The sequence below is a fragment of the Pistacia vera genome, unplaced genomic scaffold, assembly GCF_008641045.1.
Source record: "Pistacia vera cultivar Batoury unplaced genomic scaffold, PisVer_v2 Contig121, whole genome shotgun sequence".
NCBI lineage: Eukaryota > Viridiplantae > Streptophyta > Magnoliopsida > Sapindales > Anacardiaceae > Pistacia > Pistacia vera.
This window is the reverse complement of record NW_022195260.1, coordinates 512,453-529,818: the sequence shown is the minus strand read 5'-3', so window position 1 is coordinate 529,818 and position 17,366 is coordinate 512,453. Positions and strand designations below refer to the sequence as shown.

The following is a 17,366-nucleotide window of genomic DNA, read 5'->3' as shown; positions in this document are numbered from 1 at the left end:
TCCAAGTTCATTTGATCAATTTGTCAATGATTTTGTTGAGAAAGGTGAGACTAAAACCTTACAAGAAGTTCTGGAATTGTTGGAGACTTATGAGATAAACATGGAAATGTCCAAAGCCTTGACGATAGTTGAAGTTGACTCAAATGCAAATCAAGATGCTCATAAGATGGAAGGAATTATTGAAAGGAAGGATGTTTGTCCTCACTATGGAAATCCTAGACACATGAGGAAACATTGCAAAGCTTTCCTAGCAAGCAAGAAGAATACAACTTCTTCTAAAGGAATGTACATGATTGAAATCAATGTATCTCCTGTTACATCTTAGGTTATTGACACAGGATTGATGAGCGCTTGGAAGCACACTTATACTTAGTGATTTTAAGGGTATTTTGTGAGGTAATTAGTTTTAATTGGTTAATTTTACTTAATTTATGTATCTCTTTTGTTTTCTAAAATCATGGGTATGTTTTTTAAAATCACAAGTATGTTTTGTGAATTTTCAGGTATTGAGGTGCTAAAAAATGAGGAGGCCAACAAAGGCCGTGTGAGGCCAAGTGAGGCTGACCGAGGCCATGTGAGGCCGATCGAGGCCGTTTGAGGCGAGGTTGTGGGTTTGGGGTTTGGGGTCATTAAAGGTTGCATGGAATTTACTGGGACGCAAAAGCAGTTCTCTAGCACTTGATTGTATGGGAAATCGAGAAAGGACTGAGTTACCTTGTCTGATGGGGTTTGGTTCTCAGCCTGATGCTAACGTTCTCAGCTTCCAATGTTGTGACTTTGTCAATGTGTTGTTGCATTAAGGCAGAGAGGGTCGCGACCTAAGCCACTAGAGCTAGAGAAGCATTGTCCGTGATTTCAGTCATGAAGTGATTCTTTGTGGAGCAGATCACTGACGGAATGATGATTATCAGAAGCCCCACGGTGAGCGCCAAACTGTAAATGCAAAAAATCTATGTTTACGGAAATAAGGTTTGATCCCATGATTGAGGCCACTGACAATCCGCTGAACCTACACACATGAAAAGACAAGTGTGAAGCTTACGAGAAACACTGGGGTGGTGTTTACCGTAGGCACTCCGACGCTCAAGTCAGCAAGGTTGAAAGAGAGTATTTAATAAGAATTAAGGAAAGAATGATTACTATAAGTTTTGTCAGAAACCAGGACTACGGCAAAGGCGTCGGGTTCTTGGTAGCAAGAACTTAGGAGCAAGTAGGTGGTTTTGAGTAGTAGAGATTTTCCGCTTTATGAGATGGCAAGCCTCTGTTTTTATAGTGAATCCAAGGGGTTGGAATCTTAGTAGGACACTAAGTCCTACTTTGGGAGATAATCCCTATAACAAAAAGAAAGATGATTTCTTGTTCTTACGAGATTAGGTTTATTAGTTTCAGTAAGATTCAGGATCTTAGTAGAAGAGGAAATAGAATGGGATTCTGATTTCCTATTTATGAACTTTTGTAGGCTAATGGGTAGAAACCCAGTTTTAGCTTAACTTGTGGGATAGTCCAACTCATAAAATGGGCAATTTACAATATGAATTTAAGCGTAAGGCCAACCGAAATTGGGCTAAGGCCTAGGGTCATGACATGTTTATTTTGTTATTGGGGCTTGTTAGATCCAAGACGATTTTTTGCCTATACAAATCCCAGATCCAAGAATTCTAAGACTGAACATGTATATCATAAATTTAATAAAATATTTCATATATATATATGAAAGTTTTTATTTTAATTATATTTGATACAAAATTTAACTAAGATTATTATTATTTTTGTGGTCATTGTAGAGGATACTAAATCTTGGTATATATATATACCCCTACAATGACCACAAAAATAATAATAATCTTAGTTAAATTTTGCATCAAATATAATTAAAATAAAAACTTTGATATGTATATATATATATATAATCAAATCAAGATTTAGTATCCTCTAGAATGTCCACAAAAATATAATAATCTTAATTAAATTTTGCATCAAAATAAAAACTTTCATTTAAGAATTTAATATATATTTACAGAGAGAGAGAGAGCACCTCTAGTTTTTCTTCTTCACTCTTTTTATAGTCTCTACCACCTTTAGGCCTTTTAAAAAAGAGTAATGCTATAGTCATTAAAAGTAGTTCATCGAATTCATACACCGAATGACATAACGCAATCTTGACCGTCAATTAATATTAATTCACAATTAATCGACGATCAGGATTACATCACGTCATTCGGTGCATAAATTCGGTGCGCTACTTTCAGTGACTATATTATTTTCCTTTAAAAAATTCTACCGCAACCTTTTTTATGTCCCTATCCATTCCAAGTTTCGGAACCTAGGTGATAGTATGCCGATCAGTCAGTTAACAAAGATGATGAGCGAAACAGGGGATTTTCAAAATAATCATCTTCTTTCAATTATCGAGACTTGGTTTATACTAACTTGTCATGAAACTATTTTTTAAGGTCCATGAGTTTTGAAAAAATTAACATTTACACCCCTTGTTAAAAACTCCTTTTCTTCGCATATTCCCTTTCACCATACCCCAGAGTTGTCGGCCCTCTTACAGCTGTCATGTGCTTGTTTCTGCTCAAAGTCATTTTTGTCCCTCAATGAGACAAATTCATGTTAGGAATAAATTTTATTTTTAAAATTAATTTTTTTTATTTTTTAATTTGAAATAATATTTTGTATTTACGTAATTATTTCTTAAATTCATTTATTTTTTTTAAAAGGGAAAGAAAAATATAATAACTTTAAATGCTTTTAAATAGTTCCATATAAAGTATTATAAAAATATTTGATTCAACTAATTTCAAAATTAATTATTTTTATTATGTTAAAAGTTTTATGTAAACATTAAAGTAAACCAAGGATTAAATTGTCTTCTGAATAAATTTATATTAAGTCGCAAAATTGACTTGTAAACATGCCAACAGTCAACGAGGCGACAAAGGACACTGAACACTGTTTTTACATTTAATTTAGACATATTTTTAAGGTTGAATTACTTTTCACCACAAACTATCACAAAACAACATTTTTCCCCTTAGTTTCAGAAACACCCAACATTACCCCATCCATCTTAGAGAGTAAGTCTTTGAATAATCAGAAAATTAAAGTTGGAAACAAAACACGGACGGCAACCGGCCTACACGATCTGGGTGGCTGGATTTGCAGCGGGTCTCGGGCTTCCTGCAATCTAGGTGGCGATCTGTGATGAAGAAACGTTGGACATTAATCTCCATTCTTCAAATTCAGGCGTTAAAACTATACCTTAAAAAATCATAATATTGGATTAGGTTTTCTGTCACCATCACATATGGCAGGAATACATTTTTTTATTATTATTATTTAATCCTTTTCAGATTCTAAGAAGCTGATTTTATCAAGTGATGGACTTATATTAATCTCTAAAACCAATATGTAAATGAGTACTACTACTCATAGAGGGAGGTGGATGATATGCATTAAACTATCAAACTAAATCTTATGCTCAGAAGCTGTTCAATTAATTATATATAGTACTAGAATGGCTCGCTAACTCATTGACTCTCATTTAATATGCCTTTGCTCCATGCTCAAGATAAGAGAATCAAATCTACTAAGCAAAATTTAACTCAAGGGTCATACAATAAATTATTTAATGGTTCCCTATCAACCATTAGATTAAAGATGTCTTCAATCTGTAAGCTTTACCAACTGTTGGATTGGCAAGTAAAAAATTTATTAGAATCAAGCTTCTACTATGTAATATAATAATATATATACCGAATTCTTTTTGAACTAGGGCTCATCCCAGCGTAAAGATCAAGAAAAATCTAATGGACGACGTTTGGGATTTTTCATACTGTCGTTTCCCTTAATGCTTTATATTTTCTTAGAAAAATTGTAAAGCTCTCTGTCTAGGTATAATCTTTCCTTTTCTAACAATAATTTTTTTTTTTTTTTTTTTTCATGCTGTTGTGTTTCGATTTGAATGTTAATAATGCAATTCGTGATGATGATTCAGTTATGTAGTATGACAAAATTTCCTTGAATCAGGTTCATCCTAATACAAAGATCTGATGTAATCCCTGTAATTGATGCCAATTCAAGTTTTAAATAATGTAAATTCTCTGAAATCAGGGGTCAATCAAAAGAAGAAAAAAAACCTGAAGTAACTTAATTTATGTTCAGAATAAAAATATATATAAAAAAAACATATAAAATCAACTTATTTTTTAGGTTTAACCCTGATACCAGCAAGAACCATGCCCCCTTTCCACCAGTCACTCTCGACTTCAAACATACCAAACTCTACAGCTCCAAATTTATCATCCGAAACCGTGAAATCGCCTCCAGGAATCTCAAGCCATTCCTCCTGTTTCTCCCTGTAAGCCTGGAGCATTACACTTCGCACTCTCTCTTCTCCATTGTGCTTCACCTTGAACTTTATCGGAACTGAATGCCACCCAAATGCATCAACCTGGAACTTCACAACATAAAATATTTCGTACATCTTCGCTAATCCAGCCACAGAGGCAAAGCAATGCAAATTCCCCGTGACCTCGATCCAGTTAACCTGATTGAGTACTGCACCTTCTTCAAATCCTGAGGCCCTGGAAACTTTCAAGACTGAAAAACAGAAACTGCGGGGTAGAAACTGTGTATAAAATAAATTTAAAAAAATCGTATAAGATTTCGTACTTTGAGTTCTCTTCGGTTAGCTTGATCCATTGCCAAAATCGGGGAGCGTTGCCCCAGATGATGTTTAGAGCCCTGACAGGAACTCTAATTGATCCTGAAGAATCCTTAATGTAACAAGAAGAGTCATCCTGGAAAGTAAAACAAGATTAATTAAGAAGAAGTAATGCATAAACAATATGATTAATCATATGAAAATTAAATTAATGAAACGTTTAAAATGATTAAAATTGATCAACTAACAGCCTTCCAATGGGGGTAGGAGTAATCCTGCTTATGCTCATTATTCATCTTTAATTTTGATATAAAGTATTCACCTTGATGCCACCATATTATATATATATTTCTTGTTAGAGCATAAAGCATGAAATAAAATTAGTTTCTCAGCTTTTTCTTTTTCTTGCTTTTTTTCCTTTTCCTTTATTTTTAAAAGTTAGCCTAAATCCCGCCTTAATATTTCCTTTATTTTTACAGTAAAACTATCTAAAATAATTCTCTAGTCAAGACATTTTAATATAATTGTGTTAAAACCACACATATATGTTATTAGATTTGAATTGTAAATTACAATTCAGTTCAATGTGGTGAATACAACGGTGTTTAATTTTGATCCTTATTAAATTTATGTACGTGTTAAATGTTTCAGCATATAAGAAAAACATCACATCAGATTAAGTTGGGACAAAGATTTTGTTTATTAATTTGCAAAAGACAAAATACTGTGGAACTGTGCAGGGGTTTCACGCTTTAGCTGGCTAGGATCTTAAAGCAAATAAAGACTGTTCAAGAATAGCTAGTATTCTTTGTTTAAAAAAAAAAACCGAAGCCATTAAAGTTATGGAAGATAACCAAGTGATAAGGAAGCTTGGAATTAGTTCTTTTTAGATTATGAAGTATATATAAAGTGAAAGTCTTACATCCTTAAAGTGGCAATGGAATCAATCCATGCCTTATTCTACATCGATTGTACTCGACCGAACAAGTTTGGATAAATCAACGATTGTCGACCAAACAAATTGAGATAATGATCATCGAATGACAATTATAATACTTTTCTAATGACCAGAATATAGTTCAAATTTGTGCTATTTTGTGTTAAACTAGGATCATCCATTAAATGAACTTGCCTTAATAAAAGTAAAAACTTGTCACTATGTTCATCGAATGTGATAATTAAGTCGAGATACAATAATATTGTTATTTTCCTTTTTTTTCTTTGGGCAACATTTTCAAGTTATTGACCATATAATTAATCATTTATGTACATAAATTTTGGAAAGTATATATATTCATTGTGACAGGCATGCCCAAAAAATAAATTATTGATATTTCAAATATTGACTTGTACTTTTGACGTGATATCATGTAATATCAAATATTTTTTCGCATTGTATATATAAATAATTAAATTCTAATAGCATTCCCATCAAAAATAAATAAGCAAAGACAAATAAATGAAGATAGAATCAAATAACAATAAAAAGGCCACTTATTTCCTTTTTATCTTTTGGTCTTTCAAGCATGATTCAGCTTCATTGCAGCCGACACATATTACATATTAAGATTAACAAAAGTAATTAAACAAGCAATAATCATGAAAATTCAGATGTATAAATATGATCAACTTATTTTTTATTTTTTATTTTCTTTTGGCTTAAATATTAGGCTGGTTTGATGATTGCTTCATGAATAAGCAATCCTCCCTTCCATTTTCCACTCCAAACTTCATAAAGACCAAAAAAGAGTTGATCGTCACCATTCTCTGGGACATCCATTTCAAAACCTTCCTCTGGAATTTCCTTGTTATTATTTCCATAGAATTGATCCAGAGGCTTTATTCTTTTCCAGCTATATCTTCCCTTCTTCCCAATCTTCGCCATCATAAAAACCGGACACCCGTTCCACCCGAACGCCCCATCTTTCAACGAAACCTTAAACCAGATTTTATACTTCTTTCCTTTCGTTACAGTCACCGAACCAGTTACTTCAAGCCAAGACACCTGCACTAGCTCTGCCGGTTCATCATTTTTCCTACAAGAAAGTGCATAACGCCACTATAAAACAAAATTCCTACATATGTTTTGGGGGTGTTTTAAATTTTAATGGGTGAAGCCATGAAGTTATTTTGGGGGCAAAATATAATATTTAATGAATGAGAGGGCGACAATTAAAAATGAATTCTAAAAATTTTCATGGGCATGGCCACCCAAGACTCCTGAATATCTCCGCCATGTGTTTGCGTGTATGATCATTCCTTCCAATCAAGCACCGGTGATCACGGGAGCGGACCTAAGAATTCGCTTGGGGAAAAGGTAAAGTTTAAAAATGGAAGGGACCACAAGAATAATTTTAAAGGTTGAAATCATATATTTGTCAGTAAATTTTGTCTTTTAAAAATTCTATCTTTTATATTTCATGTTCCGAATTGAATTTATATTTCATGAAAACCACTAATTTTTGTATAAGTAATATGAATTTACGATAGTTAATTTCTTCCAATTAATTAATAATCAATCTTTTTCTGGGTAAGTAATATGCGGGTATACCTTTGCATGTACAATCAAAATATTCTTTCGATTAATTTATTAATTATTAATGTAATTGAAATTAATTAAAATTCTTATATCTCAAAATAATAATATAAGAAATAGAGAATATTATAACGTACCCTTCTCAGGTAGCTTCCAGTAGCGGCGTCGTTGCCCCATACAATGTTAAATCCTCTGGGTTGGATGGTAATTTTATCGCCCTATTCAATTTTAAACCAAAAAAAATATTATAATATTTGATTAAAAAAAAATCATCATAAATTCGACTGCTCAAAATTAACCTTTAAATGTGTAAGTTATATAATCATAATATCTGTGAAATAGTTAATTGACCCATGTTATCTACAATAAAATAATGATAATATTCAATGCTTCAATTTTTTTTTTTTTTTTTATTTGAGCACAAGTTTTGTCAAAATTATGAAAAAATTATAATTGTAATTATACCCTACTTAAAACACTGCATATAAACAATAATATGAATTATACATAATCAAACCGAGTAATATGTATTATCAAACAGTGACATCAAACATTACAAAAATTATATATATTTGTAATAGAAGCATGAATATTCTTACATCACGCACTGAAAATTCTCCAGACGGGCACATAATGTGGAGAACTCGACATCTTTGAAGGCGACCAAATAATCGAATTACTTTTGAAGAAGTGATGATCAAAGGCCCTCTATTTGTCTATGAGTTCTAGGGTTTGCAAGATCTATGATGGCGAAGAAATGAGTCGTCTATGAAGTTATTTTATGTAGAAAAGAAGAAAGAAGAATCTTGAAATAATGAAAAATACGTTCACTCAAGAATTAACGAAGAGAACAAAAACTGTTAGCAATGACATAAACTTTATGAAAAGAATGGTATCTTCTCATCTCTTTTAAATGAATATTAATTAATGTTAGGGCAGTTGTAATGTTGGACCAAGCATATACTTATTTTAATCGAAAAATTATTAAAATTATCTTAGAAAATATAATGATGAGACAAAACATAGAATCAAAGTAATTCTTGCAAAAAAAAAATCACTACACTCGTAAAGATATGGTTTTAATTCATTTTATTATATACTGTTTGTCGTTTGTTAAATAAGGGCTAATTTCATTAAACACGTGAATGATTGATACTCTCAAGCGCTGTAACGATTTTTTATAAGTGTTAAATATATTTAAAATTATTTTTAAAAATATGAAATTATTAAAAAAACTATAAGAAACCATAACCTCTTTAATGGAGAAATATTTGAAAGTTTTCGAAAATTACTGAGGATCTTGAGAATTTAAATTTTTTCACCTTTATAGTGGTCATGAGCCAAACTAAATATACTATTTATTCATCATTTCCTAGATTAATATTAAAAAAAAGTTAACCAAACATGGTCTAAAAAGCTCTAAAAAAGGTTGTAAATAGATCTACCTTATCTTGGAATAGCATCAAATGAGGTCAAGAGATAAAATTAGTCGAGTCCTAAGGTTGTGGTTATAGATTGACCACTAGAGCTCGTACTTATTAGTAGTTATAAGATCTCAGAGGATTAATTGAAATACGTGTAAGCTGGTCCAATATTCCGATCATTAAACAAAAAGAATAAAATTAAAGCATTTCTATATATTTTAATTTTAGCCTCTCATATTTTGATTTTTCCACCCGGTTGGAAGCACTTAATTTTATGTGAAGCATCATCAACTTGTTCATTCAACGGGTCACCATTTAAAATTATTTAAAATATTCCTATGTCAATTTCATTTGTTCTTTTCACATTTTTTCCCCTTAATTTATTTCATTTCTCTGTACTACAATGCTAGTGAGATCACCGATATTGGCACTAATTTTGATAATATTTAATAACCTACTAAATACATACATATGGCTTGGTTAAGAGTCTCCATCTTTTTTCCACCTTTTTTCTTAAGACCTAGTCATTCTGGTTTACTAAAATGGCAAGCCATAATAAAAACATAAATAATATTACATATATAAGTTTTCATACAAATTTATCAATACAAACTGACGTGTTTAATTAGTTGATTTTGAATTGAGACAAACTATATAATTATAATAGATAATATGTCAAACATGTAGGATTGCTGTATCCGTTTATGGGGAATACTTTATATAATTAGTTTATATATATACATTACTCTGACAACATATGACATAGTTTTGTTAAATTCTCTTATCTTTTTTTCAATACGCTTAATTTATGTTCTAACTTAAGGAGAGTTAAGAAAAAAGTAATGTTACTTCGATATTATAACAATTTTACACCTCGAAATGAATAATATAAATGGAGGATGATCGATGTTCAAATCAAAAAACTAAATCTAAATCAAAGGATTCCTGTCAACTAGTTGGTGTAGACAAATTAAACAATCTCTCCCCTCAATTAAAGCTCCTATAAAATATTCTATTTGATACGTCCTTTGTCAAATGGATTATGGAAGTTCTATATAAAGATCGTTGATTATTTTGCTGTCATAGAAATATTCTTTTGAGTTAGGCTTAATTAATTGTATAGATCCAAAGTTCTGATTGAAAATGTACCAACTGAAGCTATGTTAAAAAGCTAGTGTAGGTTGCTTATTTTAGGATTATTCAACTCTATATAAAGCATGCAATTAAAATGAATTTCATTAATTTTTTAATGAACCTTTAGATAAGGAGCTACATTTTATAACTAAATCCAAAATACCTAGGTGATGAAACTCTAGAAGGGGAAAAATTATACAACGGTAATATTACGAGAAATCATGCATGATGTTGATGCAAGATTTTCACCAACTAGTGTAATTCGATTGACCTCAGTGGAATCGAACGGATGTATACATGATTAAAGATAATCAGCAAAGTAACGAATATAAATGCAGAAAAGGTAAGAACCTCACGAACCTGACTTCTCCAAACTTGATGGAAAAATTACATACAACACATGAAATAATAAACATCAAATTTATACGCATGAATCAAATCACATGTTGCATACATAAGAGATGAGAGGTCAACTGTGGTTTAGGTCCTAGATTTACCCCCTTTGGGAAAATTATTCTGATTAAAATTCAGAATAGCCCTCATTTGATAATATCCAAGTATTGATTACATAATATTACATTAAAAATTGCTACCATTTCTAAAATCAAAGGGGTTATGTCCTAGTATTTTAAACTGCATGACTTAGTAATATAACCTAAACCCTAAGGGTGTGTTTGGTTGAGGGTAACAAGAGATTGTTAAGGTAATGTCATCTTATATTAACTTGATTATCACGTTTGGTTGTCAAGTATTATAAGATTCTGGTAATCTTACAAAACCAATAGGGGGCGTTTAGATCATATATGTTTTTATATAAGGATATTATATTAATGAAAAGATAGATCACCTGAAGATTATTAGAAATGTTTAGAAAATGTGTTTGGTTAGAGGATAAATGAGTGAGTAGGTATATAGTTACTAATTGTCATCTTTTTAAATATTAATATAATATTATTTTTATTATTATTTTTTGATAAATTCTTTAATCTCCTATATTTTAAATTTTGTTAAAACACCCTAGCCTATAAAACTTTAATTTGTACAAAATCACCCCACCCACCCAAGCCAAAGCCGACAGCCACCACCACCACCGGCAGTCGACGGAATGGCACACAGTTGGTCATCTATGGTCGGTCGTGGGCAGGCAAAGCCATTTTCAGCGATGGATACAAATCTATGGTCATGAAAAGGCTAGACCTAGCCGTTTCAAGCCATGGTCGAAAAAGCCTTATCGACACACGACCAGCCAGATCCCGCCATCGTGTGCCATCACATAACTAACGCTAGTGACCGTGGGTGGTCTTAGGTGACTGAGGGTATTTTGTTAACTTTTAAACTTTTTTTGTGGCTGAGGTATTTTAGCTAAATTCTCAAACATAGGGGGGTTGGGCGAATGGTTTGGTAGACATTTGAGGGCCATTGTGTTCGGAATGATATTTATTATAGGCAAAATAGGTATAAAAATCAGATTACCCGATAATCTTTAATAACATCCCTGGGGAGAGTATTGGATCACCCCTTACATTACCAACAGTAAACATATTTGTAATAAAAGATACCCGTATATTTTATTAATTGCAAATCAAACACTGGAATCGTATAAAATAAACAAAGATCACCCTGTTTTCTTATATGCCCTCGATCCAAACGCACCCATAGTAGTTACTGTTAGTAATATAGAGCTAATATGATTACCTCTATTTTCTTAGGTATTTTAAGATTACTTAATAATCTTATTTTTGTTACAATTTTACCCCAATTAATAAAATTTTAGACAATAATGCTCAGTTTTTAAAAACAGTTTGCAAAAATACTAATTACTAATTGACTATTCTATCTTATATACAAATTTTTTAGGACATAAATACCCTTGAAATTTTAAAAATTACCCAATGGTGGTGGCTGGATCTGGCCGTAAGCCGTGAAACAATCGTCGTTTCACAGCCAAATATCTGGCCTTTCACATCAGATTTTCACTATCGACTTGCCGGTGGTGGTGGCAGGCCGCTAACATGGCTTAGGTGGGTGGGGGTGTTTTGTTAAGTTTTAAATTTTTTCTTATTGGTGTTTTAGCTAAATCAAAATATAAAGAGTTAAAGAAATTATTCAAAAATACAATAAAGATAATATTATATTAATATTTTAAAATGAGGTAATTTAGTTTTTATATAACATACCCACTAATTTATACTCTTAATCGAACATATTAATATAATATACCCACAATTTATTCTAACCAACTAAACACATCTCCCTAAACATTCACAGTAATCTTCAAGGTAATCTATCTTTTTATTAATATAACATTCCGAGAAATACAATATTCCGTGAACCAAACACACATACACTTATTCCATTAGTGATGTCAACATGGGTGCTAACATATCCTGAAACCCGTTAAACCACTTCTCTCACATAATTTATCCTATGACATAAAATTGGTTCTCATCCTATATTTATTGGTTAAAAATATTTTATTATTTCAAATCGTGATAAAATTAATATTCCTTATAATAATTCTGTTCCGTTCTAAATAATTTTCCAAAATAAATATAAATTTACAAGGAAATTACATAATAATAAGAGTCAATATATTAGCGAACATTTCAGCAGGGTCATTTCCTTCCCATGAGAAGCCAAACTAAAGCACATATAATTACAAAGAATAAGCAAATTCATATGTATATACAAATCTAATTAATTTTGCTGCAGAATAGGGGAAAAAAATATTGTTATTTTGTAAACTTTTTACATGCTTATACTGTTATACACAAATAACTTTATTAAAAAGCAAAAACAACAACAATAATAATAATCCATAAAATGTTCACAAACAAATAAGAAAAAGGGAAATTAAAGCCCACTGTTATCTTCTTTAACTCCCATCTTCTAATTTAACTGAGGATATAATTGTCATATAAAAAATTATTCTCTTTCCTCCGTACTTTTATTTCGAAGCTGTATATTTACAGTTACACAAAAAATTAAAAGAAATTTAGGTTAATAAGAATTCATAATTTCACAAGGAAATTAAAGTTCTTGATAATGAATCAAAATTACTGAAAAATTAAAAGAAATTTAGGTTAATAAGAATTCATAATTTCATAAGGAAATTAAAGTTCTTGATAATTATCAAAATTACTTAATACTCTTCTTTATAATCAAAATTAATTTTCAGATCTAGAGGTGGGCAAACAGGGCCCCAACTGGTCCTAGACCCAGGCCCTCAAGGATCAGTCCAATTTGGGACCAATCCCAACTTAGGACTAGTCCTTGAGGGATTGAACCCAAATTGGCCTAGACCAGTCTTGGGTTTGTCACTTTTGTGAGGGTTCGGACTGGTCCCAAGTCCGGACTAGTCCCAAGCCTAGGCTTGATTAATATCTATTTAGCCCCCCTAATTTTTTATATATTTTATATAATCATGTAAGGGGGTTTTTGTAATTTTTTATATATTTGGGAAATTAACCGAGCCCGAGCCTTGGAGGAGGGACCGACTTGGGCCCGATTACCCCTCCCTAGGGCTTGGCCCGGTCCCAAGACCAGTCTTGGGACACGGCCCTTTGGGCCCAAGCTTTTTGCCCACCCCTATTCAGATCTCATATTAAACTATATCAAAAGCAAATACAACTACTGTTTGATACTCTTTTGAAGCGTTTTTTGTTAGTTTCTTCTTCTTCTTTTGTTTTCTTTTCTAAGTTTTATATTTTGGAAATATGCTACGAATTATATTGTTTAAATGGAAAATTGATCGTATAACGTAACTTAAATCAAACAAGGGGTTTACGTTAGACTTAGAGTTTATAACTTTATAGCTAGAAACAAGATATATTAAAATATTTCAGATCTTAAGCAAAATAATGAACATGTTTATAAATCATTTCTAAATTTTTTAATATGTATAAGAATTAAGAACCATTGTTTACATTTTTTCTAAATACTATTATACCCCTATCTGAGACAAAAGATGTAGGCTAACGATAAAAAATATGGGCCTAAAAGTCACTTTCAAAAGCCAAAAAAAAAAATTTGCATGGACCTTAAATGTTTTCTATCGCATGCTAGATCCAATTCAAATTATAAATAAACATGTCAAAGGGATTCCTTTCCGTTCTTTCATGAACCCATACCCTGACCTATTGATCCAAGGTAGTGTGAAATTCTACATTAGTGGAGAGTAGTTTGAAGAGTGAGCCTTTGGAGTTTGATTCCATGATTCATGTTTGGGTCATAAGCCGAATGCTAGAGATCAAATTTTTATCTATGAATGTTATGCATAAAATCATTCGGGTTTTTAGACTAATGGTTTGAGGTTGTATAGATGTTCTAGGGTCAATAACGAAAATGGAATTGATGTTTGCATTGTCTGTGGGTTAGGTGATTTTTAATTATTCTATTTTGTTATGTGTGGGTATCATCGCTGGAAACATTCACGAAACTACAACTCGTCTAACTAGGGCCGCCTAGGGGTTTAAAGGCTTGTTGCATACGCTAAATGTAATCGTGTCAATCTACGGAAATGATTTATGATAGTTTAGATATAAGTTTTAATTGTTTATTTTATTTTCAAGCTTAAAGACATGTTTTATCGCTTAGTTTGCTAGAGACTAGCAAGAAGCTGGTTGGAGGTTGTGATAAGAGCTTGAAAATATGTGTTTAGTTGGTGATTCAATTAGATTATTTGTGGGAAAATTAGTTTACATTGCAAAAGTTAAGTTAATTATTTCATAAATACCTTTTATGGGATCACAAGTGTATTTTGAGTATTTTCAAGTCATAAATGATATTTGAATGAAGAAGAATGATGTCGATGAAATTTGTGACGAGTATGAATGAGCGGTGTAAGAATCGGAGTTGAAACGGGGAAGTTGTAATGCTTTAAAGATGAAACTAAAATCCTAGAATTTCTTCAAGATAAACATGCTTCAATGTTTTGATCATAACTTGAGCTGTAGAAATCGGAATTGAATTATTCTTGTGGCGTTGGAAAGCTTATACGTTCGTGTTGATGACTTTGCCAAATTCTGAAGATGTTAGACTCATTGGATAGGAAGAACGATTGCCGCATCGACCGTTTCTGTCGCAGCAGCGATAAAGAGCGGGCCTGTATGGGCTATACAGAGCCTAGCCCGAATTTTACTTGTTTTAAATGCAATAAATGTTTTCCTGATTGGATCCACAAACCCGAACACTATAAATAAAGGTCTTTAATTAGTTTTTAGGGAGATTGGAAAGAGAGAAGAGCAGCCAGGAGATCAAAATTCTTGGAGTTTTGGTTCACCCGTTAAAGATGTTTTTCTAATTTCTTTCTTGTGTTCATGTTATTCAATACAATGGTTGTTTCTAGTACTGAGATTATTAACTAAATCTCTTTTCTAGAGCTAAAGATATAGCCCAATTTATGAATATGTATTGATTTTATTGTTGTTACTTTTAGTTGAGCATTGTCTAAATTTTATTATTGCATGTAATGCTTTCAATTCTTATGAATCCAAGAGTTGAATGATTTTATGGGTTGGTTGAGATCAAGAGATGAAACCTAATTAGTCTAAAGTAATAAAACCGCAAAATGAGGGAACACTAGAGATAGGTTACTGCAATCTGTGAGGCTCTAGTAAATTCCATAAAACTTAATGATTTCTTGGCTTCTAAATCCACTTTAGAGATATTTTGGGTTATTGATTAAAGGTTAATTTGATCATTGTTCGAGAGAAAATTATCAGAATATTAGGGAATTTGGCCTTTAGAATAAGCTTAATTAGGTTAGCAATAATTGTCAATGCATAGGATTAAATTGGTGTGAAATCTGTGCCCTAGGTTTAATTATATTGATTTTCGACCAAAGTTTGATAATAATCTTGCTGCTATTTACTTTTAAATTTGTTTTACTTTTAATACTTCTTCCTTAAGGAATCTGATTTATTAAATAATATATAAGATAGATTAGTTTGGTACTTGGTAGTGATAGTTCTCTTGGGATTCGACACTCGTTACTCGAGTTTTATTACTTGCGTCATTTCGTACACTTGCAAATAGCCTATGAAAAGGCCAACTGAGTTTGAAGATTGATTTATAAGGCATGCATCCATTGACATGAATACCGTAATTAGACTATTTCAACAAATAAATCCCAATTCTGCCAAATCCTTAGTCAACACATTCCAAACTAATCAACCTCATTCTCACCATCTCCTTAATCACAAATATCAAATCAATAACTCAAGAACAATTTAGAAGTCCTTTGTTTTGATGGCATGGATCCGCGTGGATGGGGGTTTAAAGCCGAGCAATTCTTTGATTACCATAATATCTCTACTGAGCAACGATTGACGATCTCTTCCTTCCACATGGATGGGCCAACTCTCTCCTGGTATCACTAGATGCATTCCAATGCGCAGATTCGTTCTTGGCATTCTTTCCTACAGGATTTAGATGTTCGTTTTGGGCCTTCGAAATTTGTGGATTACCAAGGGCAGTTGGTGAAACTTAATCAAACAGGTTCTGTAGTCGCTTATCAAACAGAATTTGAGGAACTCTCTAATCAAGTTTCTGGCCTTCCAGGTATGTTCCTTCTAAGTTGCTTTGTATCAGGGCTCAAACCAGAAATCCGAAGGGAGGTGCAATCCTTTTGGCCTCACACCCTCAGCCATGCCATGAGTCTTGCCCGCTTACAGGAGGACAAGCTGCAGGATCTACACCTATACTTGCATTCTGTCAACCCCATATCTTGCGATCCAAGTAAATCAACTCCTAATGTTCCTTCAGTGCAATAGGCCCTTTTGCCTACTCCAAACAAATCGGATTCCTTGCCTGTTAAACGACTCACAGCAACACAGATGCAAGAACGACACAACAAAGGTTTGTGCTATAATTGCGATGAGCGCTTTCACCCTGGGCATCGCTGCACAGCCAAGTTCTTTCTCTTGCTGATGGAGGAGGATGATGATGAGCACGAGGATGAACTGGGATAACTGTTGTTGATGGTGTCGTATCTTGCAGCCTTGAGGACAAGGTTGAGGTGAAGGGGAAGGCAATGTTAGGATTATTTTAGAATTAGATAAGTTTGTTAAGTCTTTTATTATTATCTTTTATAATTATCTTCTATAATTATATTATTATCTTATTATGATAGAATTAGGATTATCTTATTATCTCTTTATAATTAGAGTCCTTTTGGGACTTATTATCCATTTATAATTAGTCTTTTTGGGAGTCAGTAGAGTCAAGTGTAAGACTATATAATAGCCTAAATTTAGATTGTGGTAATCAATAAAGAATTTTGTCAACTTATATTTCTGTCTCTTGTTCTTGGAGGTCTCTGTTCCTCATATAAACAGATCATATCCCAAACCCTATCATAAAATTAGAGTTTTGTGATTGTTTGCTTTTGTTTTCGGATCATTAATTTCTGGGTATTCTTTCTGTAAACATGAGTTAAATATAATTTGGTCCCCGATGTTGGTAAGGTCCAGGAAAATTTTAAAGTAACACATAGGTCCTTGTCAATTAACAATTATTTGAAGAATATTGTTAAAAGTCTATAATAGCTTAATCTATTAATTTTTATTTTCTTATAATTAAAAAAAATTATTCTAATTTCTAA

The 17,366-nt window shown here is 32.1% G+C and overlaps 2 protein-coding genes across 2 annotated transcripts; both read right to left on the bottom strand.

The window, feature by feature from the left end:
- Positions 1-4,129: 4,129 nt before the first annotated feature.
- Positions 4,130-4,965, bottom strand: LOC116113277 (uncharacterized protein PHLOEM PROTEIN 2-LIKE A4-like). The gene is made up of 3 exons (XM_031399424.1): positions 4,918-4,965; positions 4,678-4,805; positions 4,130-4,589 (listed from the first exon to the last, which is right to left on the bottom strand). Exons 1-3 carry the CDS (start codon positions 4,963-4,965, stop codon positions 4,205-4,207), a joined length of 561 nt encoding a protein of 186 aa, XP_031255284.1. The 3' UTR covers positions 4,130-4,204.
- A 1,160-nt stretch (positions 4,966-6,125) lies between these two features.
- LOC116113268 (protein PHLOEM PROTEIN 2-LIKE A9-like) lies at positions 6,126-7,837 on the bottom strand. Its single transcript, XM_031399412.1, is given in 4 exon segments — positions 6,126-6,705; positions 7,339-7,369; positions 7,372-7,423; positions 7,805-7,837. Coding segments are annotated over 4 exon segments (486 nt in total). The 3' UTR covers positions 6,126-6,335.
- Positions 7,838-17,366: the final 9,529 nt, after the last annotated feature.

Bases quoted from the DNA above. Each gene is read 5' to 3' on its own strand.
- LOC116113277 (XM_031399424.1), bottom strand. From the start codon at position 4,965: ATGAATAATGAGCATAAGCAGGATTACTCCTACCCCCATTGGAAGGCT. The intron at 4,806-4,917 runs GTTAGTTGATCA...TTTACTTTCCAG, and splicing joins CCTACCCCCATTGGAAGGCT to GATGACTCTTCTTGTTACAT. The intron at 4,590-4,677 runs GTACGAAATCTT...GAAAGTTTCCAG, and splicing joins CTAACCGAAGAGAACTCAAA to GGCCTCAGGATTTGAAGAAG.